Source organism: Macaca mulatta, chromosome 6 (genome assembly GCF_049350105.2).
Source record: "Macaca mulatta isolate MMU2019108-1 chromosome 6, T2T-MMU8v2.0, whole genome shotgun sequence".
Classification (NCBI taxonomy): Eukaryota; Metazoa; Chordata; class Mammalia; order Primates; family Cercopithecidae; genus Macaca; species Macaca mulatta.
In genome coordinates, this window is record NC_133411.1 from 44,494,937 (window position 1) to 44,521,522 (window position 26,586).

The window sequence follows — 26,586 nt, forward strand, 5'->3', positions numbered from 1 at the left end:
TGCTTCTGACATTTAAGGTAGCATATTCAGATTCTAGGAATGGACAACTTTGGTAGGGGCTGGGAGGGCATCATTCTGTAATGAGGTTTTGTCATTTGGTGAGTAAACCAGCTCCGATCTCCCATCCTGAATGCCTGCTTTCTAGGGCCATTCTGGGTACCGATTGTCTTAGTTCGGATTCCCCCAAAAACAGAGCCTGAGAGAAAAGCTTGAATGAAAGCCATTTATTTGAGAAACGATATCAGGATGCAAAAGAGATGCACAGGGGTGAAACAAAAGAGGAAAGCCTATAAGGATGGTTATTGCCAAACCCGCCACAGAAGTCTCCTCCTCTTTTGAGGAGACTTACGAAATGCATTGCAGGGAGGCTGTCGTGAAAGGTATACAGCTAGAATTCAAAGAGATGTGCTATCATATTCTCTGAGAACCTGGTCAAAGATTTCATGGAATTAGTTGCCACAGCAGTGACTGGAGTAGAAGGCAGGGCAGAGAAGATCTGAAGTGGGGCCCAACGTTTCTGATGCATAGATCAAAGGCTTAAGGCTGGAATAAACTCAGCATGTTTGAGGAATGCAAGAGAAGGGAGAGTGGGTGAAGACATACTAAGCCTTGGTGAGTGTGGTACTGAGTAGAAGCAGGCAGAGATCAGATCCCACAGGAGTCTGCAAGGCTGAATAAGGAATATGATACAGAGAATGAATAGTGCTTACTACTGAATAAAGTAGTCCAGTAAAGACATTCTTTTTATTATTAAAAGATAAAGCCCCAATATATAAACCATCTGAGGATTTCTAATCATAATCTTCAGCATCAAATTACTGCCCTTATAACATAATTTGGGGAGATGAAAACAAAAATCACAGATCAACTATTTTCTCCCACCACCAGTAGAGAAAAAATGAGGAACCTATGACTTAAGAGCAGTTGCTAGAAATCTTAAAAGAAAGGGTTCACTTTTATGTCAAGATTAGACAGCTTTAAATTATTTAAAGATCCTGTTACCCTTGCTCTATTGACTTCCACTTCAGTGTTTCTTTCAGGACACTCCAAACAGCAGACAAGAGATAAAGTGTTTCAACTGTGTCACAAGAGGACAGAAAGTGGCTGCATCTGCTTAGGTCTAGTGTCAATCTCAAACTTATTCATTAGTATCCATAAAAATAAAAACTTAGGACAAAAAGTTAAGTGCACAAATAGAGGAAACACACATTCCATAAAGGAGAGGGTGAAAGACTGAACTCTTAAAGCCATACTAAATAATATCCTAGAATTTGCAAGCAGAAGTGACCTTAGAGAACACTAGCCTCTAAACGACCTAGAAAGTAAATTATTACTAAGTATGAAAGCCAGACATGACATGATGATAAAATATGAGCTGATCAGTATAAGAAAATATATAATTTGGTTTATGTCCTAATTCATAGAACCCTAAGAGTTGATAGTGCTCTTAGAGATCATCTAATCCAAAATTACTACCCATGCAGGGATTCCCTCTACAAAACCCCTGGGGATCTCTAGCAACATGGGACTTTTAGGTTGGAGGCTCTAGCTGGTAGTGGGCAGTTCTATGTTCACCACCAAATTTTCTCTTCTTTGATTGTCAGCCCTGAGTCCTAGCTTTTTTTAAGGAAAACAGTAACTCATTTCATAAATATTTATAGCAAAGTCTATACATGCTTGCCACCCAATTTGAGAGTTAATTTATTTGTTTCAAGTGTAAGAATAATTATCAGTGTAAATTCCTCCATTCTAGATGAAAAGCTCCTTAAAGAGAAGACCATACATCTTGTACATTTTTAAATTTCTGCCTTAAACAGAGCACCTTGCTTATATTAGGATTTCAAATGTTTGTGAAATGATAAATGAATGGAATGAGTGAATGAACTGAAATGAAATTAATGCCCATATTTAAAAATAGAATAGTAGCTGATTTCTTGCCTAAGTTGTTAGTTCAAGAGTGAAAAAGAATACTCAAGTATCTGAAATATTTCTTTAAAACTTTATTTCAAAGTTATTCACCTCACCGTTAATAAGGTGTATGATTAATGCTCTGTGCCAGTATTTGCAGGCCTGCCCATTGCCGGCAATGAACTTTGAGAAAACCCATTTCCTGGCACCCAAAAGTTAAATTACTCTTTTCAAAACATACCGATCTCCCCAACAGTTGCAAAAGTATTACATGCACCATTTTCCCACCATTCTTTAAATCAGAACTTACATTATTAATCTCTATCAGTGAATGTTAAATGAAGTCATTTTAACAAATTATGACTGTACAAATCAAAATACTACTAGTTAATATTAGACAAGAGTATCTTACAAACACTACATTACATATTACCTTGCAATCTGAAACATTACATTTCATATTTGTGTATGTTTATTTTAGATAACTGAAACTTCACAGAATTTAACAGCAAATAAAGTTTAAAAAATTTAGTTCTGTACATTAGTTCCAACTATCTCTATTTTACAATCTATAAGGCTCATGTCATAGTTCAGCACCAAAAAGATCTACACAAAACTGTTTAACCAATCTTCTTATCCATCCTGTGTGACAGTTTTTGTTTGTTGTCGTCTTTTTTTTTTTTTTTTTTTTTTTTAAGGTAAAAGTACTACTTCAGACCTTGAAGTGGAATACTTCTAGTCAGACTAGGTAAAAACTTGTGTTGTACCTTATTTTCATTGAACAGATACAGAAAAAAAAAAAAAAGGAAAAGAGCTGTGTTATACCATGAATTTAGGTTGTCAGCCTATATGTTGAATTTATAACACTGAAGCATCAGAAGTAAGCTAATAATGCCTTGCCTCTATTCTTCCCTTCCACTTTAAATTTTTAAAAAGATAACCAGAAAAATGTTTCATTTATTCTTTAAAATAAGGTGCAAAGAAGGACTGCAACAACAAACTTCCTCATCCACACCTCCAATAACATCTCACTGTTGTTCAGCATAATCTACCATGAACTGATTCAGGGGCACAACTAGAGTTATATTCACAGCTCCTGAAGGTACCATGTTTTCTATACCAGAAGCCTGTTCAATGGCAGTGTTTCTCTGTTCAGAGGTCATTACAATAACTTTTGTCACTGCTGGCCTGGACTTAACATTCCAGATTCCAGAGCCAGTGTTTTATTGTCCCAACTTTTTTCTTCCTCTTTAGGATTTATCCATTTTAGAAAAAGGGCATGTTTGTCTTGCTATTTTCAAAGGGTTTATGCATATCACATTTTACCCCAATTTTACCACACTGGGGAATGTGGTCACATTCCCCAAGCTAGAAATGTTTTTCAAAAACCACAGGTACTTGCTGTAATCTTGTTGTTCAAAGTACAAAATTCTTACATGTTAAAAAAATTCTTAACTGGAGATTAGTACCTCTGCTTTCTTCTGACAGAAGTACACAATTCATTATACCATGTTTAAAAACCAAACATCATGCATACGAATGGCCAAAGAGGTATGAAGTTTTACAGAGCCCTTAACATCATTCGAGTACATTTGGCATTGGCCAGACCACAACAGGAAGTATGTCAGCAAATTGAGCAAAAAGACTTTCCCAAGTACACGATAGTGATCCAGGCTCCATGTCAGTCACATAAAAATTTACGTAACACGTAATCCTTTAAAATTATCCCCAGATATCCCATTCCTCCAACCGTTCCCATCCTCCCACCCCATGCCCACCCCCACCCTGAAGTCTTGCACCTCATAGAGCATCTTAATGTTCCCCGTTACTAATGACAGCTGCTTCAGGTTCTGCTGCTGTGGCAGGGAGTCTTGGCACTTTCTTGGCAGGGCTTGGAATATGCTAAAATGAAAGGAAAAAAGTTGATGGCTCTTATGATTCTTTCCCCCCCAAGAATCATGGCACCAATTAAAGTTTCTGTAAAGAAACTTAATAAAGGACAACTCTGGAGAAGTTTATGCTAAATATATATTCTATATAACTTTTCAAGAAGGGAACTAAATATCAATTTTTCACCTTGTGGTGAATTTAGTATACAATTATCCATATAAGGGGAGAGAGGAAGCCTGCCACAGAGACCCACCACATACAGTATTTTACTTGTTACATCTTGTATTTGCAACTCAAACACTGGTGTTTTGACTTGCTACCTAATTTGCATAATAGCAGGAAGCAAACTATCCATTTACCAAACTTGTAATAAGCAGATAAATAAGTAGTTTCAAGGTTATAAAGTCCTTAGTTTACAACCTAGCTTCAACACTTACTAGCTATAATCCTGGGCAAGTAATGTAACCTCTTGGAGGCTCATCTCTAAAGGGAGGACAGTATCATTTATAAACTTCAAGGAGGTTGTTGTAAGGATTAAATAAGAAAACGTAAGTAAAGTGCCTAGTGTGTAACAGGAATTCAAATTATAGCTATGATTGTTACTTCTTGACAATGTGAGGACAGATTTTGACCATGATCTAGGATGAGATGTGAAAGGATCCTTGTCCCTCTACTCCATCTCTCACCAAGACACACAGCACAAATGAACCTTCTCTCCACAGCCGTCTTCCTTTAAATCCTGGTATCCTTAATAAAACCTAGTTATTTACTGCATATTCTTTTTCTTTCTTTCTTTTTTTTTTTTTTTTTTTTTGAGATGGAATCTTGCTCTGTCGCCAGGCTGGAGTGCAATGGTGTGATCTCAGCTCACTGCAACCTCTGACTCCTGGTTCAAGCGATTCTCCTGACTCAGCCTCCTGAGTAGCTGGGGTTATAGGCATATGCCACTAAGCCCAGCTAATTTTTGTATTTTTAGTAGAGACAGGGTTTCACCATGTTGGCCAGAATGGTCTTGATCTCCTGACCTCATGATCCGCCTGCCTCAGCCTCCCAAAGTGCTGGGATTACAGGCATAAGCCACCGCACCCGGCCTTTACTGTATATTCTTAAAATATTAATAATTCAAATGCAAAGCACTTTATACAATTGGAAATAGTACAGCTAGAATCTACTCCCAGAGCCCTTACTATGAATTACTCTTCTTTACTGACATTTATTTAAGTTGCTAAATCCCAGTTAGGTCTCCTAAACCCTAAGATACGGAGATAGGAACTCTTTTACTTACCTCAGTTGCTGTGTTTGAATGCACAAGTCCTACTCCTTCATCCAAAGTGTCATCATTTGGAGTGGGACGCCGAGCGTAAGTTCTTCTGTGCTTTTCATCCACCCTAACTAAGTACCATGTTCCTTCAAAGAGTGAATCTATTGAACCCTGGGGAATATAGTTGACTAAAGGAAAGGGAGAGAATATCTACAATTAGTTATGATATACAAGTCATCTGGTAATAAAACTAAAGATAAGTTTCATATATCCCAATAATTTTCACTGACATCAGATTAGTACTGAGTAAAGTCTTGACATCCTTATCTTATATGTAGCATCCTTAATGATATCAGCCCTCCAAATAAGCTTTGGGTTAAAGAACATTTAATATTTTTACCCAAATGATGGGTGTCCTCTCTGAGCTTCATGTTTTCAGCGAAGACATCTGGTGCCACACAAGTTCTTGAATCAAGTCTTGATTTAAGATCACATAAACTTGCTGTTATTTTATCAAGAGCAGACCCTAAAATAGTAAATAATTCCAACATTAAAAGACTTAAAAAAAAATCATGTCCAAAAGAAGCCTAAGTAAAATGTTGCCAAATGAGATAAAACAACTTTTCATTTTTGTTAAAACTACTGGCTATTGATTAGTTAAAAGATAAGATACCTATTTGACAAATCTCCTATGATCTCAGACTGGAAATCTATTATTGAGTATCCACCACTAGACAAGTTAGGAAACAGGTACAATTTGAAACTATAAATAACTTTTCTACAATTAATTCATGGTATAATTATTTTATTATTATTATTTTTTATACAGATGGAGTCTCACTATGTTGCTGAGGCTGGCCTTGAACATCTGGCCTCAAGCAATCCTCTCACCTCAGCCTCCTGAAGTGTTAGGATTATAGGTGTGAGCCATTGCACCTGGCCCATGGTATAATTTTAAAAAGTTATGTCAAGTTTTCATCAGTTTATCTCTACATTTTTGCTCATTGCTGCTCAGGGAAAGCACAAACGTGACCTTAAATATAGCCAAGACCATAAGCCTATAAAAATTAGATAACTTAGTCCTATCCTTTATCCAGATAAAGTAGAATTTTTTTGGCCGGGCGCGGTGGCTCAAGCCTGTAATCCCAGCACTTTGGGAGGCCGAGACGGGCGGATCACGAGGTCAGGAGATCGAGACCATCCTGGCTAACACGGTGAAACCCCGTCTCTACTAAAAAAATACAAAAAACTAGCCAGGCGAGGTGGCGGGTGCCTGTAGTCCCAGCTACTCGGGAGGCTGAGGCAGGAGAATGGTGGGAACCCGGGAGGCGGAGCTTGCAGTGAGCTGAGATCCGGCCACAGCACTCCAGCCTGGGCGACAGAGCGAGACTCCGTCTCAAAAAAAAAAAAAAAAAAAAGTAGAATTTTTTTTTTTTTTTTGGATAAGGTAGATTTTTAGGGCAGAGAGTAAAAACCTATTGAAGAAGTAATGAAGACTAAAATATTGTAATGATCTGTAGGACAGATTCAGGTGCTCACTTGAGAAGCCTGCAGAAGCCTGCAAAATCAACTTCCCCAGAGTAGTTTTCAATACATTCTTTTTTTTTTTTTTTTTTTTTTGAGACAGAGTCTTGCTCTATCACCCAGGCTGGAGCACAGTAGTGCGATCTCAGCTCACCACAACCTCGCTCTCCTGGATTGAAGCGATTCTGCTACTTCAGCCTCCCGAGTAGCTGGGACTATAGGTATGCACCACCTCACCTGGCTAATTTTTTGTATTTTTAGTAGAGATGGGGTTTCACCATGTTGGCCAGACTGGTCTTGAACTCCTGACCTCAGGTGATCTGCCCGCCTTGGCCTCCCAAAGTGCTGGGATTATGGGTTTGAGCCACTGTGCCCGGCCTCAGTTCATAATACATTATTTTTGAAAGATTTAGCCCTTACCTGGTGTAGCATCTTGTGTGACTTTAAGAGAGTACAGAGTGGCAGCCAAACCAGAACCATAAGAAAACACTCCAATTCTCTTCCCTGCTAATTGCTGAGGTGAGTACCTATATAGGGTGTAACAATAGTTAAGAAGTTTAACTGATCCAAAGCTACAACGCGTGGGAAGCTATACAAGTAGCAATAAAAATTCAGGCTATAAGTTAAAGTAGAATCTAACTTAAAGTTTTAAAGATATAACTCAAAGTGTTAATATTACAGTAGGGAATCTAACTTAGTTTTAATATTGCAGCATGTGAGTTTTCATCTTGTGGGCAATGACAGAGCTTGTGAAAGTCATGCCACAAAACAAGTTACTTCATTAACCAGGTATTTGTAGTTCAACTGTAGGTCAAGAACAAAAAAAACCATGGAGCCAGGAAAGCCGGTATGAAATTAACAAATACTTCTGGAAGAACTGTAGCCTCAACCCATACATCCTTCAAGTCAATGGACAATAGCAGATTAGAGAGCCTCAAGATAAAATTTTCTGTGATCTACCACCAACATGCTTGACACCAGATTTGGTCTTAGAAATCTAACATCTACCAAATAAGGGGAGTTAAGTAGTAGGTGAAATTTATACTTACTGTGCTAGAACAGATGCAAGGGAACCATATACTGAAGATGTGTACATATTTCCATTTTGATTTGATACAAGTAAAGATGCCTTTGTTTTTTGACTGAAGAGTTCAGAGCTAGCCTTCATAAATGCTTTCTCCACATCTCTATCAAAGTAGGTGTCTTCTAATTTAACATCCCTGAAAGATTTATTTTACAGTTTTACAGTGTTCAAAGCCTATGTTTTTATTACTCTAAACAACAGCCTAATTAGGATTCAAATCTTTAAGTGTATATAATTGTTTTCCCATTTATTAAAAGCCAAGTAGCAGCAATCTAATTGCTATAGAAATCATAACAGTTGTACATATATGGTTCTTTTTCTCAAAAGTTTTCATAAGCAAGTTAAGACTGTTTGATTTGAATAGGTTAATAGAACTGCTGTAGCTTTATTGGCAGTGAATAGAATACTATTTCAAGTCCACAATAATATTTATTTAGTTAGAAAAGTCATGGTATTACAGGAGCCAAGTTTTAAAAGTCACGGATAATTTTATCAGATAGAGAAAGGACACACAAGAGACACGGGGAGAAACAGAATGAGTTGAACACGCATAGCATGCTAGGGAGCCTAAAGTGAGAAAAAGGCAGGTGGAGTACAAAAGCTGACTTCATCTGTGGCAGTGTGCAGGATGGAAAAGGACATGGGGGCAGAGGTGCTGAGAGAGGCAAGGAGTTAAGAGGCTGCTGTAGTGAATATAGGCCCTTGTGCAGTTATTTTATCATGACAACATGAATGCAGCTGAAAGAAAGAAATCAGAAAATCTGAATAGAAATGTCTAAAGAATTTGTGCATGAAAGCTACCACCTCTCTGGACTTAGATTCTTCACTGATTGAGACACACAGATTAGACCAGATGACTTCTAAGATCCTTCTGACTCTCAATTTCTCAGTCTGTACAAATAACAGCTTAACAGATATTAAAAATGCTATAATATAGAAGGAAAAAACTCATAAGAGCTCCTCTTACCCAAAGGCTTCCAGGCCACTATAGATACTATTTTTATCTCTATTCTGGTCATTAAGGAAGTCATTCAACAACATCCGAGCTAGAGATTTCTGAACCAGTTTACAATATGGTGAGTGAAAGATCATGAAGCCAAAATCATTCAAGGTAAAATCTTTATCATTTCCCTCTGAAAGAGAAGTCCAAGGAAACTATTAAATTCATATAAGCCATGAAATCTTAAAGTTTGACTTTAGAATAAGGCTAGGATATTTTTATATGTTTAAACAGCAACCACAAATATACTGTATAATGAAACCTCTCTATACCTTAAAATGTACATTTAAAAAGACACTCAAAGATGAAACAATATATACCATGTCACTAATTTTCAAATTTAAGAGTCATACATACTAGCAGGTTACATAATCAATTTAGTGGGTCAGGATTCAGAATTTTTTTTTTTAGTAGAAGAGTATTTTAAAAAACAAAATACAGTAGAAAAATAGCAAACTGTATAACTTGCAGCAAGGGTAAGTAATGTCACGACATTTTTGTTTCAGTCTGGCATACACATACAATGTAACATGTACTTCTTACTGTGGGTCCTAATAAAAAGTTAGAAAACCACCTTTCTGTTAATGTATACTGCAAGAATGATTCTTATCCAGAGCCACTGAATTCACTGATATTTTCATTGAATATGATTTTTAACCCTTTCTCATAACCTCTAAAAAGCAAAGCTGGACTATAGAAAAAGTATACTTTATGTAATAATGTGTTAGGATTAACTCAAATACTGTTCTTTCAGTGCCTCAACAAATGTCTAGATTAATGACAACGGTAAAAAAACAAATACAAATTCACAGGTCAAGTGCAAAGAGATTATTTTTGGGGGAAGATCACTTTAGTAATTCATTTTCATTAGTTTTCCCTGAATGACAACTGTAGTCCAAAACCTTCTTAAAATAACTCTCTCAAAAAAACAAAATTCAAGTTACCTTCTTTTACTCCACTTTGATTTTCTTGCAAGGGGTAAACCGACCTGAATATTTTTGCAGAGATATACTTCAGTTTCAAAGTTTACCTCTTCTAGTAAATTACACTTTCCCAGAAACTACGGGAAAATGCTGTTTGGTGAATGAGGAATTAATGGTAAAAGGACATTAAATGAAGAAAGCCCACAAAGTAGTTGCTTACTAAAGATACCTTACACTGCTCTCAACTGGTACATTACACTGCTCTCAACTGATCCCAAAACCAAGGAAAATGGGTAAAACTTACCTTTCTGCCACTGGGCACGGATCTTTTTGCAGTAGACAGAATAGCAGCGGTCTAATGCACTGAGGTAGCACTGTATGGAGAGTTTTCCATCTACTATAGGATATTCAGATAGCATATCAGGCTTGTAAAAATCATAGGCATGTTGCATATGTGTCCCACGAAGCCCTATTGGAACCAAAAAGGAAGATGTCTATATATTTCTGCTTCTTGATGTCTGTATGCTAGTAAGTATATTGAATTATCTAAGGACTTTCCTTAACTATCTGATCAATTCTCACCACTTACAGTAGAGAAATCACAAGGTGAAGCCAATATAAGTGAAATGATACATAACAGTATCCATGGACAGTCCTAAGACTCCTTTGGTATACAACTTTTCAAGCCAGTTTCATAAATCTTAACAGAGATCACAGTTACTATACTACACTGAAGACAAATTACACTTGCCACTGACTATGAGCAAGTTACTATTTAAGTTATCACTTAAACCCTACATTAACCCACTTCTCTGTAAAGTGGGGATGACACCACCTACCTCATAAAACTGCTATAAAAATTAAATACGGGCCGGGGACGGTGGCTCATGCCTGTAATCCCAGCACTTTGGGAGGTTGAGGGGAGCAGATCACCTGAGGTCAGGAGTTCCATACCAGCCTGGCTAACATGGTGAAACCCTGTTACTAAAAATACAAAAAATTAGCCAGGCATGGTGGCGTGTGCCTGTAATCCCAGCTACTCAGGAGGCTGAGGCAGGATAATCACTTGAACCTGGGGGCACAGGTTGCAGTGAGCTGAGATCATGCCATTACACTCCAGCTTGGGCAACAAGAGCGAAACTCCATCTCAAAAAAAAAAAAAACAAAAACAAAAACATAAATACAGTAACACACATAAAGCTCTTAGCAAGTAGTACCTGCATTTAATGACCATTAAGTAAGTGACAGCTCCTATTTCTATTTTCAACTTTCTCAGCATACTGTGCTAAAAAAAACCAAAAATGCTTTCCCAAGCACTTACCTCGTTCAAAAATTAAAGGAGCATTTGGCCCAATTAGCAGAGCTACTGCTCCAACTCCACCTGTAGGTCTAGCATTTCCTGTGGCATATACAGCAATATCTCCCGCAACTACCAGGGCATACCGTCCTGAAAAATATTTTTTGTTATTTCACAAGAAGGAATTCAACACTATAACCACACATGGAAACTGAAGTCTGTTATATTTCCCCCAGAATATGCTTTTCCCATCTTTGATAAAGAAAGAAATGCTCTAATTTTTTTTTTTAATTCATCTGCCAAGGCTCTGTCATCTATCTGACTAAATTTTGAATAGACCATTTGTCCTACAAGATAAGATAACCAATTCACAATTCAGATAACAACAGACAGGTATAATATCTTTCTTAATATAGCCACACAAGTATAAATTACAGAAGTTTGCATATTGCATTAACTAAAGTGTCATTTGGGTCTACTGAATCTCAGAAAAAAATTTTGGGGGACGAGGGGAATAGGCATGTAACATACCATCCCAAGAGCTGGATTCAATCCAGTTAACAGCATTGAAGACAGCAGCTGTGCCTCCATAGCATGCATTAGTTGTGTCAATTCCTTCTATATCGGTATTCCCAGACTCTTCAAACAGCTGCATCAAATTAGTCTTCACTGACTTTGATTTGTCGATGATTGTCTCTGTTCCAACTTCTAGTCGCCCAATGCAATCATAGGAAAGGTTATTTCTCTCCATAAGATTCTGAACCACAGTCATGCAAAGAGAGTTAATATCTTCTCTATCTGTGCAGAAGCCCATCTTGGCCTGGCCCAAGCCAATGGTATACTTTCCAGCATCTACACCATCATATTTTTCCAACTCTGCTTGATCAACATATTGAGAAGGAAAATAGATCTCAAGGGCAACAATTCCCACATCTTTTGGCCAGCAAGCTTCCGCATTCAAAGGAAGCGATCCAGGCATGGTGAAAGAGCTTTAGAAAGGAGAAACAGAAAAAAACATTGTATTAGGTTATAAGTTGCTGGTTTTCAAGTTTGAAATTGAGAAATAGATATTAAGAGTTTAGCAATCATCTGAAGTATTAGTTTAGTTTCTTTAAGTTTAGTATTTAGGGCAGTCAATTGTGTACATGTGAAGTAGCAATTATACAAATGGAATATTATCATTTAAAATTATAGTCTTTTAGAAAGGCTTTCATTTTATTCAAAATTGGGCATCTCTAGATTTAAAACATGATTATTAGAGGTAAACAACACTCAAATAAGATTTTCTACATTGTAAAGAACTGTAAGATAAAATACAATGACAATTTAGAAATACGGCTGACAAATCAGAATTACCTGACTACCTGAAAGTTTAAATAAATCAGGCTGGCATGGTGGCTCATGCCTGTAATCCCAGCACTTTGGGAGGCCTTGGCGGGCGGATCATGAGGTCAGGAGATCAAGACCACCCTGGCTAACACAGTGAAACTCCGTCTCTACTAAAAATACAAAAAAATTAGCCGGGCGTGGTGGCAGGCGCCTGTAGTCCCAGCTACTTGGGAGGCTGAGGCAGAAGAATGGTGTGAACCCAGGAGGAGGGGCTTGCAGTTAGCCGAGATCTCACCACTGCACTCCAGCCTTGGTGACAAAGTGAGATTCCGTCCCAAAAATAAATAAATAAATACATACATACATAATTTATTCATCATAGATAAACCAGTCCTCTTTTTTAAAAAAGGGACTAAAAAGTGGTGTCTAGATTTACTTACAAATAGTAACAAAAATTGCTAGCTATACAAGACCATTGTTGGGCACTTAACCTATCAGAGCTTCAGCTTCTTCAACAGGTTGTATCAGTCAGGAAAAGAAAAATTACTCCAGATATTTCAAACAGAGGGGAGTTTTAATGCAGGGAAATAGCTACAAACTTGTTGGCTGGGCTGGAAGAACAAAGTGGGAAAGGTGGTTTTCAGATCCCATGAGCCTGTACTCCTGCTGAAGCTGCTAGAGCTACAGTACTAGCACCTCTGCTGCTGAGATGGAACCCAGAGACCCAAAGTCCCACTGTTGCTGCCGCCACTGACAAGAACAAGACAGGTACCTTCTTCCCACCTTCTAATCTTTCTTGAGTACTTCCATCAGCCCTCTAACCAGAACCCAGATGGCATAAGAACCAATGAAATGTAGTTGTGAGGCTCTGAAGAGTGGCACACCTCCTCAGTTTTAGAGAAAAGAATCCTAAAACTTAAAATTCTACAACTCAATTTCCTTTTTTGGTATGACATCACTGGATGGTGCCACTTACGTGGCAGAATTTCATTGACCCAAAGGTCTTGGTTTATGAGTTACCTGGGCTGAACTGATTCATGAACATTCTGTATCACTTGTCAACCCACCACTAATTTGATACTTAAAAATGAAAGCCAAATCCTATATTTATGTCATTTGTCCTCTGCCACTCTGCAATTAAAGGTCTTAAGGGGCCAGGTGCAAATGGGAGGCTGAGGCAGGAGGATTACTTGAGCCCAGGAGTTCAAGACCAGCCTAGGCAACACAGCAAGACCTTGTCTCTACAAATTTTTTTTTTAAATGAGCTGAGCATGGTGGTGCATGTCTGTAGTCCCAGCTACTAGGGAGGCTGAGGCAGGAGGATCACTTGAGCCCAGGAGTACAAGGGTGTAGTGAGCTGTGATTGCACCACTGGGTGACAGTGAGACCTTGTCTGTAGAGGGAAAAAGAAAAAAAAAAAAAAAGGCTTAAGAGATACCAGTTGTGTCTCCCTTCCAAACAGAAGAATTGTTTTTGTTTCTTTTTTTTCATTCATCCAAACAATATCAACATGTTACATGCTAAACATTATGGATGTTTAATGGGAGACTTCCTTATCCTCTCAAATATTCACTATTTTATGGGATAATAAGAGAAAAACACATAATAATAAACAGGTAACAACATTGAGAGCCACATTATATAATGGACAACTACCTAACCCAGCCTGGTGGTAGGGCAAGGAGTGTTAGGAAAATCATCCTGGTTATAGGGGCCTGACTTGAGCCCCAGGAATGAGCAGGAGTAAGCAGTAACGTACTGAAGAAATGGAGGGTAGTAGATTTTCAACAGAGTGGACAGCATGAAGAAAGGCAGACTACAAGGAATTACAAAAAGCTTTATTTGTCTATTGGAATGAAACATGAGCCCCAGTGAGTAGATCAGGTAAATAATAGATTAGGATAACTAGGTAAGGGTTAGGTCATGAAGGTTCTGGTATACTGATGTTGAAGGCTTCAAATTTATCATGAAGATAGTAAGAAGCCATCAGAGAGTTTTAAAAAAGGAATAACATGGTGATATTAGTTGTCAGGTCAGTGTTTTTCCAACTCCGGAATCGATTTAGTGGATGGCAAGCACACATTTAAAAAAATGAAACAGAAAAGAATACAAGATATAGAATTGTATGGCACAGGGTAAACGTAAAGATTTTTCTTGAATCAACCTTTTGTTTAAATTATTCATACATACATAAAGTATACATAAGTTGCAATACAAAGCGTAGTTTTTTTACTGGGGGCCACAGTCAAAAAAGTTTGACAGCCACTGTTTTATCATCACTAACGCTGTTTTACAGTCACTGGTGCTGTGAATGGTTGAGTTAGGAAGCTGACATGGCAGTCCAGATAAGACATGGGCCATGAACTAGAGCAATTACTATATGTGGAGTGAAGAGGAACAGCCTCCAAAAATATGGAAAAAGCAAAAGAACTAGCAGAAACTGTAACTGACTAAATGTTAGGGAAAGAAGAAAATGTATAGAATGAATTCCAAATTTCTATTCTCAAGTGTTTTATCACTTGACAAGCACACTGCCAGATACACTAAATGAACAGAGACCCTCTCCACTTTATTCTACCCCACTTCTTCCACACAAACCCTGTTTCCTTTATGCCCTTTTCCCTGGTAAGTGGAGTTCAGCCACATCAGCGCTCAGAACCACCACTGAGGAAGTGAAGAGATCAGGCTCAGACAAGCTGCTTTCATTCCTGTCATTTCACAAACACCTCCATACATTTTTCCAGTTTGGTCTTCCTATCTACTTCCTTCTTATATGGGACTTAACACAAGATTCTTAACTTTCATGTATGCAATTTATACTAGAAAACACACAAAGAGAACTATACTAAAGTCAACAATCAAGGATAAATGCTAAATACTACCCAATCTTTCCCCATCTTACAACTATTTACCTACATAATCCTCCCTCTACTCTTTGCTCTCAAATTATTATATTCTTTATCCAAAAAATTTAGTGCTTTCTTCAACAACCCACCTCGTGCTTCTGCTTATTGAAATCCTTTATAGCCCTAGATCACATAGGTCACATTTTACCCATGAAACCTTTCTAAATTACCTTTTGCATTTCTTGCCTGTCCTTCTACACCATCATACTTCGTCAATTAAAAGTCACTTTCTTGGGTAACATTTCAGAAATTGGGATTCCTCTTACAATTGCTATCAGACAGAAGCCAATTATGATGCTGTCATTGCTTACACATGGGAAAATAACAAAACTGCCAGCATGACATTTGCAGCTGACAGTCAACAGCCTGAAAGAAATTCTCAGATATGATACTGGAGCACTCATTTCACCCTCTAGGAACCAAACAGACTGGGAAGGAAGTAGAAGGTGGTGAATCCCTAAGCAGGAGTCAAAGTAGGCTGGCTTTGCATAATCGCGAAGCTGAAGGTCAGCACCATAACCTTCCCATTCTTTTTTGGGCTCTTGAAAGGAATGCTACATCACCAATTCTCTTGGCCGCACAGAGGATGTTTAATGGAAAATTACAGGTATTAATAACTCTGACTCCAAAAACAATTCAGAAGGCAGACTCTAAATATGTGAAATTTAGCAATTCTTTATGTGTTTTCCATCTTATTGAATATGCAAGTGACACATGACAAAAATCTATGTCTAACTCTAATAGAGCTCTTTAAAACATTCTAAGTAATCAAAAAAGCATTGTATCTTAATTTAATTGGTAATGAAGCATCTTAAATTTATTATATCCCAGATTCTTCAGATAGTACAAAATACAGCATTCAGTGCTTCAACTGTGTTACTTCCCAAATATCTGCCTATATTATGGACTGAATGTCTGTATTTCCCCACCAAATTCATATGTTGAAGCCTTAACTCTCAATGTGATGGCATTTGGAGATGGGGCCTTTGGAAAATAATCAGGTTTAGATGAGGTCATGAGGATGGGCCCTCATGATGAGATCAGCGCCCTTATAAGAAGGTACCACAAGAGTTTGCTCATGCTCTCATACTCTCTCTGTGCCATGTGAGGACATAGCCACTTGCAATCCAGAAGAGCCGTCATCGGGAACCAACCACGCTGGCACTCTGACTTCCAGACTAAAGACCTATGAGATCATAAATACCTGCTGTTTAAAACACCTACTCTATGGTATTTTGCTGTGGCACCTAAGCAGATTAAATGGTCTGGTCACCTCAACTACGTCCAAGTTCCTTAAGGTCTTCTCATGTCTTAGACTACTGTATGGCCCATTTTACCAGACATAGTATATATACTGCTGCTACTCAATTCCACAATGGAAAGGAAAACCCCTAAACACAACAATCTACTTCCCAATTATATCCTCTTAATTCTTAAAGTACTGGCCATATTTCTGTATTCAATACAGGAAAAACAATGTCATCACCAACATTCAGGGACAGGAGCATAAAGAAAGACTAAGGGAAGTTCATTCTTGTTAAAACCTAAAGCTGGGAGGATAAAGATAAGGCTTTTACATTCCTACTCCATTCATCTTCAACTCCTTTCCTGTGTCTACAACTCAGATGGAAGACTACTGATTTTCTCGATATGAGGTGCTTGAAATGCTCTACATCTATCCTCACTCTGAGCCTCAACAAACTTTTCCCATCAATTTTTTGATAAAGTTGGTTCCCACTTTGCTGAAGTTGAAACGAAAATATAAAAGGGCTGTCTAATATGCCACTAGGCATGAATTCTAAGTTTATAGTAAAATAAGATACCGGATAGTCCACAAGAAAGTGCTCTACAACTACTGTTACCAGAAAAAGACTAGTCCATAGGCATATAAGCTGCTACTTATGATCTCTTAAGTCACTGAAGTAGGAGTAACCACCTTCCCAGCCTTTCCCACAAGGCTACCCTTTAGATTATTTTCAACTCTTCAAACTGCTTTAAACGTGCTGAAGACAGTATGGTCTTCCTTGCCTGGCTCAGTTGTTTTTAACACTATTGGAAATAAAATGAACAGGTAATATACCGTTTTGAAGGTATAAACCAGTTTGCAATATACTTGTACTCACTAATAAATTCAGTTTAGTTTTTTAAGAGCATCACGCAGCAACACTGGCAACATATTTAATTATCCTTATAATGCTTGTACAATTCTCTATAAAACAAAGCTATAATGCAAGGCTTCAATTTCAGAATTAATCTGTATTTGTCATAGTCTGATGAGCACTGATCAATTCTTTGTATTATAATACTCCTAAAATAAGGTACAACTCTATGACTCCTAAATGTCCTACATTAACTACATGACTTGTTTCATTTGAAAACAAACAAACAAACAAAAAATGTAGGTTAACTAAAATAACGCACATACATCAAATGGAAAGTGAATCACAATTCTGACCTTGATGGAAAAAATCATTTTTACATTGTCCAACTCAGTCAATATTACTCATCCTCTGAGGGTTTCTGACAGCCAATGTTTTTTTCCATTATGTTCTTGGTAAAAAGCCATCTAATCTGAAATATTTAGCCTTTGGTTCAAATTGAGAAAAGAGAGTAAGTTGACAGGAAAATTAATACAGAGAAATAACTGCTTTCATGACATTTAGAAGAACAGAAAATTGTTTCTGGTTTCAAATGTTACTTTTTTTTTTGAGACGGAATTTTGCTCTTGTTGCCCAGGCTGGAGTGAAACGGTATGATCTCAGCTCACTGCAACCTGCGCCTCCCAGGTTCAAGCGATTCTACTGCCTCAGCCTCCCAAGTAGCTGGGATTACAGGTGGGTGCCACCACACCCAGCTGATTTTGTATTTTTAATAGAGATGGGGTTTCACCATGTTGTTCAGGCTGGTCTCAAACTCCTGACCTCAAGTGATCCACCTGCCTCGGCCTCCCAAAGTACTGGGATTGCAGGCGTGAGCCACCGTGCCCAGCAAATGTTACTTTTAACTATCCTATTGAGGATGTGCTCTTACATTGTCCTTTCAAATGCTCTCTGGAATAGGCTAGATATAGCTAGGTATAAATTAGGTGAAAAAAAGACTAGCTATAGGTCTGAGGTGCTCACATTATGGTATTCACTCTTTACCCTATCAGAGAATAGAATATTTTGGTTAATTCACTATTTAAGAATAAAGAGGCCGGGTGTGATGGCATATGCCTATAATCCCAGCACTTTGGAAGGCCTAGGTGGGCAGATCACTTGAGGTCAGGAGTTCAAGACCAGCCTGGCCAAAATGGTGAAACTCCGTCTCTACTAAAAATACAAAAATTCACTGGGTATGGTGGCGGGCATCTGTAATCCCAGCTACTTGGAAGGCTGAGGCAGGAAGGCTTGAACCCAGGAGACGGAGGTTGCAGTGAGCTAAGATCGCACCACTGCACTCCAGCCTGGATCACAGAGTGTGACTCCATCTCAAAAAAAAAAAATTTTTTTTTAATTTAAAAAAAAGAGACAAATCACAAAAATTTTCTAAGTAGAATATAGTTTTAAAAATCTGAGGGTTAAAAAACTTACATATGTTTTTAATTTTTTGCAGATAATGCATTTTATTATTTTTCAGAGTACTATATTCACCATAAAATAAGTCTAAGGAGAATAATGAAGACTCTGTAATTATAATAAAATATATGCATTTTTAAAAAAATTCCATCCTTAAAAAAGGAGAGAAAAGGCAACTTTCAGAGAATTTTGTAAACCTTTCAAGTTTTCCAACAAAGCAGTACCAAGAGACGACTAAAGTCTTAAACAAGTCTCATTTAAGTGAGGGCTCACTCCCTCTGGTGGACAAAAGAAACTCCATACCCTATTTCCAGAGTCAGTAAAGCAAGATAAGGAAGCCTTGTTAATGTTTTCTGAATGCTTCCTGTCTACAATACATAAAAGACCTATATAGTTATTCTGAGAATAAATCTGGAAATGAAAGAGAACTGGAAAGGGGAGAAAAAGGGGAGGGAAACTAGCTGATGATACTGGTGTAAGGGAAGTCCTAATCTAGCTCCTCAATGGCTGTGTTGGGGAAAGACTTCAGCATCAGTCCCTCCTAATTGAGCTCTGCCTCTGCTCTCTTCTCTATCATAGGCCAACAGTTCTTTCCAAACTGCATATCTAACCATTGTCAAGATGCTGCAGGTTGAGCATTCCTAATACAAAAATGCAAAATCTGAAATGCTCCAAAATCTGAAACTCTCTGAGCACCAACATGATGCTCAAAGGAAATGCTCATTGGAATATTTTGGATTTTGGATTTTCGGATTAGGGGTGCTCAACTGGTATGTTTTCTCAAATATTCCATGATTCAGAAAAATCCAAAATATTTAATGGTGCTGGTCCCAAGCATTTCAGATAAGGAAAATTCAATAACTCTGCCAAGTTTCTCTTCTACTATTTAGGCTTAGCCTCTCTGCATTAAACAAGGAGCTTTTGGAGAGCAGGAACTGTGCTTTTTTCATTTTTGTGTCCCTGGTACCCAGCCCACTGTTTGGCATATGGTAGATGCTAATGTTGAATAAATGAAATTGCACTAGACTTCTAATCTAACGTCATTAACATCCATAGGAAATCATAATCTTGAAATACAAAAAAAGCAGAATCGTAAGAGAAGCACTCCCTGGCAATATGAGAAAGCAATGGCTGCAAATAATTAGATTACCAGTTGAAATACATTTGCAATTACTGTCCATTCTCACATAATTTTTTCTTTTTTGAGACAGAGTCCCACTCTTGCCCAGGCTGGAGTGCCGTGGCGCAGTCTCGGCTCACTGCAACCTCCGACTCCTGGGTTCAAGCGATTTTCTTGCCTCAGCCTCCCAGGCTGCTTGAATTATAGGCACCTGCCACCATGCCCGGCTAATTTTTTTGCATTTTTAGTAGAGACGGGGTTTTACCATGTTGGCCAGGCTGGTCTTGAATTCCTGACCTCAGGTGATCCGCCCACCTCAGCCTCCCAAAGTGCTGGGATTACAGACGTGAGCCACTGCGCCTGGCCCATTCTCACATAATTTTAAACATTCATCCGCAGCCCAGATACATATCTTTTGAGGCTGTAATTTAAAAAGCATTACTGGCAGACATGCTTACCTCTGATTGTTTCTGATTAAGTAGTTCATGTAGTTACATTTTATTATATGCAATTTTTCTCTTATGAGTGAACACTAATTTTTAAAATTTGTTTCTAGATTTTAAACATTAGTCTAATAAACACAAAATTAGTCTCCTGAAGCATTACAGCATTAACAAAATTTTAAAGATAAGGCAGAACCCTAAAAGGGGTTTTAAGAACATATGGCACAAACAAATTGTTATTCGCTCTAGGATACCAAAATTTCTTCCTTCCATTAGAGAGGAATACTTTCCTTAAGTAGCATGACAGGATGCCATACCTGTGTGAAGGATAGAGAACTGTAGTCTCCAGGTCTGTCACTGTTTCCTCCTTCGGACACTAGGAATTTCAAATAAGAACTGCTTTTAAAGTTACAAATCACTACCCAAATTCAAATACTAATGAATCCAACTCAAAGTGAGTTAAGATAAGCAATTCCTTATCCAACTACATTATGCAGAATAGAATTTGACATTTGCTTAGAAAAAATCATACTTAAAGCTTATAACACATTTTCCCCTGTTTTCTTAGCCCTTTTAGTGATAGGTTCAGTCCTGGTAATAAATGGATATAAGAAGATCACTATTGTGGGAAGGAAAAACAAAAAACCTCAAGGAAATAAGAAGCCCATGTCACCAATTGAGGCTTTAAACCAAGGTTTTCAAGAACTGGAGGAAAGGAATATAAACAAGTTGTAATGAGTTAGCAAACTCCTAGAGTAAAGAGATCTATGCAGTCAAGAGCCTGCATTGCATATAAGAGATTGTGGCTTTGGCACCAATTTTGGACCTCAGTTTCCTCATCGATAAAATGAAGCTAATACAGTTGCCCTCCCCAGATCATTGTGAAGGACTGCTGAGATGGTAACATACATGAAGACACTTTGTAACATAAAGCACTAATACACTGAATATTACCTTAGTTCTTATACAAAGGTTATTTTTTCTAGCAAGATCTAATCATTTTCAACACTGCCACCTTCACCCTCCAAACCTTTTAGAAAGTGATTTTCCCCCTTAGTGCTTATGTTAAAAAATTAAGCATTTAGACACAGGACCATTAAACATTATTATGTAAATTAAGTAGAAATAATTTTCGAAAGTGACTGGAACATATTCTTCAGTCCATCTGTTTTGAAAGACTGTTACTTGAGATGACAGCTTCTGTGTTTAACACAGCATACACCATTTCCTCTGCTCTCTATTTAATTACTGGCAAATTTAGCATCTGCCCTTAATGAATTCACTGGTGACTACATTCGGATGTTATTAGTATTTAGTAAAGCTTTACTTTATTTACATAATTACATAATTTAAGAGCTCCTCACAGTCATACTTCATTGACTAAGTTTACTACCCACCTACCCCCACTGCCCCGTGAAAAGAAATAGATCTTAAGTTTTGTAGGCAAAGACTACTACAATATTCCAAAAATGTCTCTACAGTATTATATATACTTTGAGAAAATAACCTATCTTTTGTCCTTTATTATCTCAAATTATGCCTTTGTCTTCTGCAAATTAAGCAGACCACAGAGACCAGTTCTCGAAAAACATGATTCCTTCTCCATGTTAAGACTACTTAAATGATACTTCTTCTTGATGTTCATGTATGTATATGCATTTGACACTGCTTGTGACAAGGAAATTTTCCTTGAACTGCCTATATTCCCTCAATTTTTTTTTTTTTTTTTTTGAGACAGGGCGTCTCTCTGTCACCCAGACTGGAAGGCAGTGGCATGGTCACTGCTCACTATGACCTTGACCTCCCAGGCTCAAGTGATCCTCCTGTCTCAGCCCCCCAAGTAGCTGGGTCTACAGGTGCATACCACGATACACAGCTGATTTTTGTATTTTTTGTAGAGATGGGATTTTACCATGTTGCCCAGGCTGTTTTCCAACTCCTGGGCTAAAGCAATTCACCCACTTTGGCCTCCCAAAGTGCTGGGATTATAGGCATGAGCCACCTTGCCTGGGCTCCTCTTTCTATTTTGATTACTTAAATTGGAAAGGGAGGTTAGGTGGGAGAGACACAGAGAACAAAGAAGAAACAAATAGAAGATTCAGAAAGAACTGCTGTGCTACTTAAGGATTTCTCCATTCTGGCTAAACCAGTATTGCCAAAGTCTCAAGCAGATCACAAGCTTATTTCTAACAGGTCTTTTCAGAGTAAGTGACAGAGGGAATCAACATGGGTCAAGAAGCAGTTAATGAAGGGCAAGTAGCTGGGCAGGTTACCACAAAGCAGGTGTGTAGACTCCTGGGATAAAATATAGGCACTTTGAGTCAGGCAAAGACTAAAACACAAGAATGATAAGAATTGTCTAGGGCCAATCAGATTTATGCAATGATGGTTTCTTCTGGAGTTTACTCAGGGTTCTGAATACTTCCTTCTGGCTCCCTCCTTAGCCTTGATTCAAACAAGTGGTTGGAGAAGTTCATCACCTACACATTTTAGTATATAAACTATAAAACATAAACAGTTACCTGTTGATCTTTCTCATTGTTACAGGAGATAAATCTAGGAAATTAAGAACAAGTTGGCAACCTTTCCTCCTTAGGAGCAAGCAAGTAAAAACTAATGTTAAGAAAGACTTGCTCAGGCCGGGCGCGGTGGCTCAAGCCTGTAATCCCAGCACTTTGGGAGGCCGAGACGGGCGGATCACGAGGTCAGGAGATCGAGACCATCCTGGCTAACACGGTGAAACCCCGTCTCTACTAAAAAATACAAAAAACTAGCCGGGCGAGGTGGCTGGCGCCTGTAGTCCCAGCTACTCGGGAGGCTGAGGCAGGAGAATAGCGTAAACCCGGGAGGCGGAGCTTGCAGTGAGCTGAGATCCGGCCACTGCACTCCAGTCTGGGCGACAGAGCGAGACTCCGTCTCAAAAAAAAAAAAAAAAAAAAAAAAAAAGAAAGACTTGCTCAAACCTGTACACTCTGGTATAGTTCTCCAAGTAAAAAGCATGGACATTCCTGCCTCCTCCCAGGAGGAGGTCTGCCTATCAGAGATTCTACTCATTTTCAAGGCCCTGTTCTAAGTCACCTCTTCCTGGAAGGTTTCCTTGATAAATCACACAGAAAATAAGTTTTCTAATCAGGGACCTGTACTTCTACAGAGGTAGGTCATTCATACCCAAGTCTACATAGCCTACTCTCTATGGAAAACTAGTTATGGGCAGTCTTCTTACCCATACAGGATTCCTACACTTCTATTGGGAGAGGGGCTATATATTTTGATTTTTTGAAATCCCTTTGAGATCTTGAAGTAAAGGTACTCAATTGCTGTATTTTTCAGTGGCTGAATTTGGAGTTATAACTACTAGAGGACAAATCTTTTCGATTTAATACTTGTAGCAGCCCTCAGTAGTAAGTGCTTTCTGCTATCACTTTTTTTTTTTTTTTTTTAATTTGTTACTGCTCCTTGCAGAGCAGGGCTCCCTATAGGCAGCGTGTCCAGAGTAGTCTATTACCACTTTTGAGATGACCTGCAGCACCATAGTGTCTAGTTTAAAGAAACTGGCTCTCTACTGCTATGGTTCAAGGCAAATGGTTTCAATTGTTCACAGATTCCAAGGTGAACAATGTAAGAAGCCCATATGGAATCAGAAAACATTTGTTGGTCTTACAATCATTCCCATATGCACCCACACACAACCACAAACCCTGCAAAGATGAAGACAAGACTTCAAGCTTTCAAAGAGTAGCCTCTCCTCTACTGGTGTAACTACACTCAGTTGACAGACACTAAGTGAACATCAACACACACCACGCATTAGGATGAAGAGATTAAGAATCTAGCTCTAGGCAGGCGCAGTGGCTCATGCCTGTAATCCCAGCACTTTGGGAGGCTGAGGCGGATGGATCATTTGAGGTAAGGAGTTCAAGACCAGTCTGACCAACATGGTGACGCCCCATCTCTCCTAAAAATACAAAAAAATTAGCTAGGTGTGGTGTTCTGTAGTCCTAGCTACTCGGGAGGCTAAGGCAGGAGAATTGCTTGAACCTGGGAGGCGGAAGTTGCAGTGAGCTGAGATCACCCCGCTGCACTCCAGCTTGGGTGACACAGTGAGATTCTGCTTCAAAAAAAAAAAAAAAAAAATATATATATATAGAGAGAGAGAGAGAGAGAGTACTATCATTAGGACAGGTAATATGTATCGCAGCCTTTTAAATCTATACTACCTTCTTGAAAAACAAAAATATCACACATCCTTCTATGATATTTGGTTCCACAGTAACCCAGCATAAAATTATAAGGCTATATTCCTTTCTAAAGGAAACTAATTGGAGATTTTGATATGTAGCAAAACAAACTTCTCAAGCCACATCTCATATCCAATTCTGGATTCTGGAAGATACAACCAGGTTTTAAATGATTCTAGAGGACCCAGGAAACCCATGTTACAACAATATCTGGGGTTTTTGCATTTATTTCTTCTGAAAAAAGCTATCTAAGTCAAAATCTCAAAATCAATCCACAGTTAAAAGAAACAAGATGTAAAAGCAATCTGGAGGAATATTTAAGATGAGAAACAAAATTACAACAAGGCCCAAATGATGTGGTCTATGGCTCCAAACATAAAATATCCTTTTACACTCCCTCCCCCCAGCATACGTCATACCTTCTGAGCGCTGGGGTTACTGATGTTTATACTAGAATTGAGCTGAACTAGACTACAGTTGAATAAAGGGCAAACTTACAAACTTAGGTGAGAAATATCTACAAAGGTAGACACAAAGAAAGCCTTTCTCTCTTCCTATAAGGTATGCTATCCCTGCTCCCTTCTCCACACAAAAATAACTGAAATTTTAAAATAAAGTTTAAAGAACACAAGCTGCTTAGGTGTCTCAAGTGCAAAGAACTACTGACACGGAAAATGTTAAGGACTTTCAACTGCCTCTCATCTAATAGTATCTGTGCAATAAAGTCCAAAACCCATCTCAGAAGGAAAAATCTGTTAACTCTAGGAGCACTTCCATTTGTCTTAATTTTGTTGTTTATCTTGTCAATTGTTTTTCATGATTCATGCCTGAAACAGAGCAAATGTTAGTTAGCAGCAGCCAGAACACATCATCCTACTGCAGCAGGTGGCAAGATCATCCTCGGGAAGGTGGGGAGCTGCAGCAGAGGTGAGCGGTGAAAGCAGCCAGTGATGCCTTAAGGCTAAGGCCACAGGGAAAAGCATGACAAACAAGCACAACCTCACATTATCTGTTCCCCAAATCCCTCCTCCAGAGTGATCAGAATAATCATTTCTCTACCACTGGTCCAGGCCGGACGTGCGTTTTCAAAGACTCCATATACTTGCTTTGAAATATCCTTAGCTTAATCTAAAACCTATTTGTGTGAGGACTCTGTGAGTGCCTGCCCATTACATTGTATCACCTAAAGCTAGTCCTGAAGGTATTAGCAGGAGGGAGATGTGGGATTTCAGAACACCAAGGAAGCCTATTTTTTAAAACGGAGACATAAAAAAAATACGGAGGCACGAAGGCGGGAGGCAGTGATCTATGCGACTTGAAGCAAGTACAGACTGAGCCCCAATACTTAGCCAGGTCTAAATCACGGTTGTGAACGCTTTCTTGCACCTGAGCTGAGGAAGAAAAGTAATTCTACCCACTTCCCTTCTTTCCATCAACTCTATATGTGGCAGCAGGACACACCCCCTACGAACCTACCAGCCTGTCTAAAGAGGATCTTACCCATCCTTTGGCGTCCACCCTTAACCAAGGCTCTGGAAACGCCTCGGCAGCCCAACTCTCTTCTCTACCCTCCTGACACCCCCCACTTCCCTCTAGGCGGTCACAGCTGCCTCTCTGGCACCTCCAATTCCTATGTCGTTAGAATACCTAGACCTCAACGCCCTCTCGCGTTCTCCCCTCCGCGACTCGCCTGTGTCCTCGGCTCTTCTCAGATCCGCTACGGTCAGCCTCAGGTCCCTGGCGAGGGAGCCCCCGCCCGGCCCCACTCACGGTGCCCCATCCTCCCGGGCAAGGTCCACGCTTCCGTCCTGACCCAGAGCCCCAGCTCCTTCGGGCCTAGTCAAGGACACCGCCTCCGTCTAGCCCACACCCGCCCGCGGCACCTCCGCAGCCTAGCTCTACTCCACCGCGCGGACACTCACCAAGCGTGACCGAGAGGCAACAGAGGAAAGGGAGTGAGCCACGAAAGAACAGTCCGCGGCGCCTCCCCTCCGCCACCAGCTTTATAGCCGCCAACCCACCCGACTCCGGCACCGCCGAGAGTCGCTGGGAGGCGGGACGGTGGCTCCAGCAGCCAATCACGGCCAGTAGAGTTGCCCTGTAGCG

General features: G+C 39.1%; 1 protein-coding gene across 5 annotated transcripts; it reads right to left on the reverse strand.

The window, feature by feature from the left end:
* Window positions 1-1,987: 1,987 nt before the first annotated feature.
* HMGCS1 (3-hydroxy-3-methylglutaryl-CoA synthase 1) lies at window positions 1,988-26,516 on the reverse strand. 5 transcript variants are annotated; one of them, XM_015139973.3, is made up of 11 exons: window positions 26,403-26,459; window positions 20,560-20,618; window positions 11,419-11,876; window positions 10,912-11,037; window positions 9,895-10,059; window positions 8,635-8,800; window positions 7,633-7,803; window positions 7,004-7,110; window positions 5,460-5,585; window positions 5,084-5,247; window positions 1,988-3,810 (listed from the first exon to the last, which is right to left on the reverse strand). In XM_015139973.3, the coding sequence occupies exons 3-11, from the start codon at window positions 11,864-11,866 to the stop codon at window positions 3,721-3,723; spliced, it is 1,563 nt and encodes a 520-aa protein (XP_014995459.1). In that variant the 5' UTR covers window positions 11,867-11,876; window positions 20,560-20,618; window positions 26,403-26,459; the 3' UTR covers window positions 1,988-3,720.
* Between the last annotated feature and the right edge of the window lie 70 nt (window positions 26,517-26,586).

Bases quoted from the DNA above. Each gene is read 5' to 3' on its own strand.
- HMGCS1 (XM_015139973.3), bottom strand. From the start codon at position 11,866: ATGCCTGGATCGCTTCCTTTGAATGCGGAAGCTTGCTGGCCAAAAGAT. The intron at 11,038-11,418 runs GTATGTTACATG...AATATTTTTCAG, and splicing joins TGAATCCAGCTCTTGGGATG to GACGGTATGCCCTGGTAGTT. The intron at 7,804-8,634 runs GTAAGAGGAGCT...TAAATCTTTCAG, and splicing joins AGTGGCCTGGAAGCCTTTGG to GGATGTTAAATTAGAAGACA.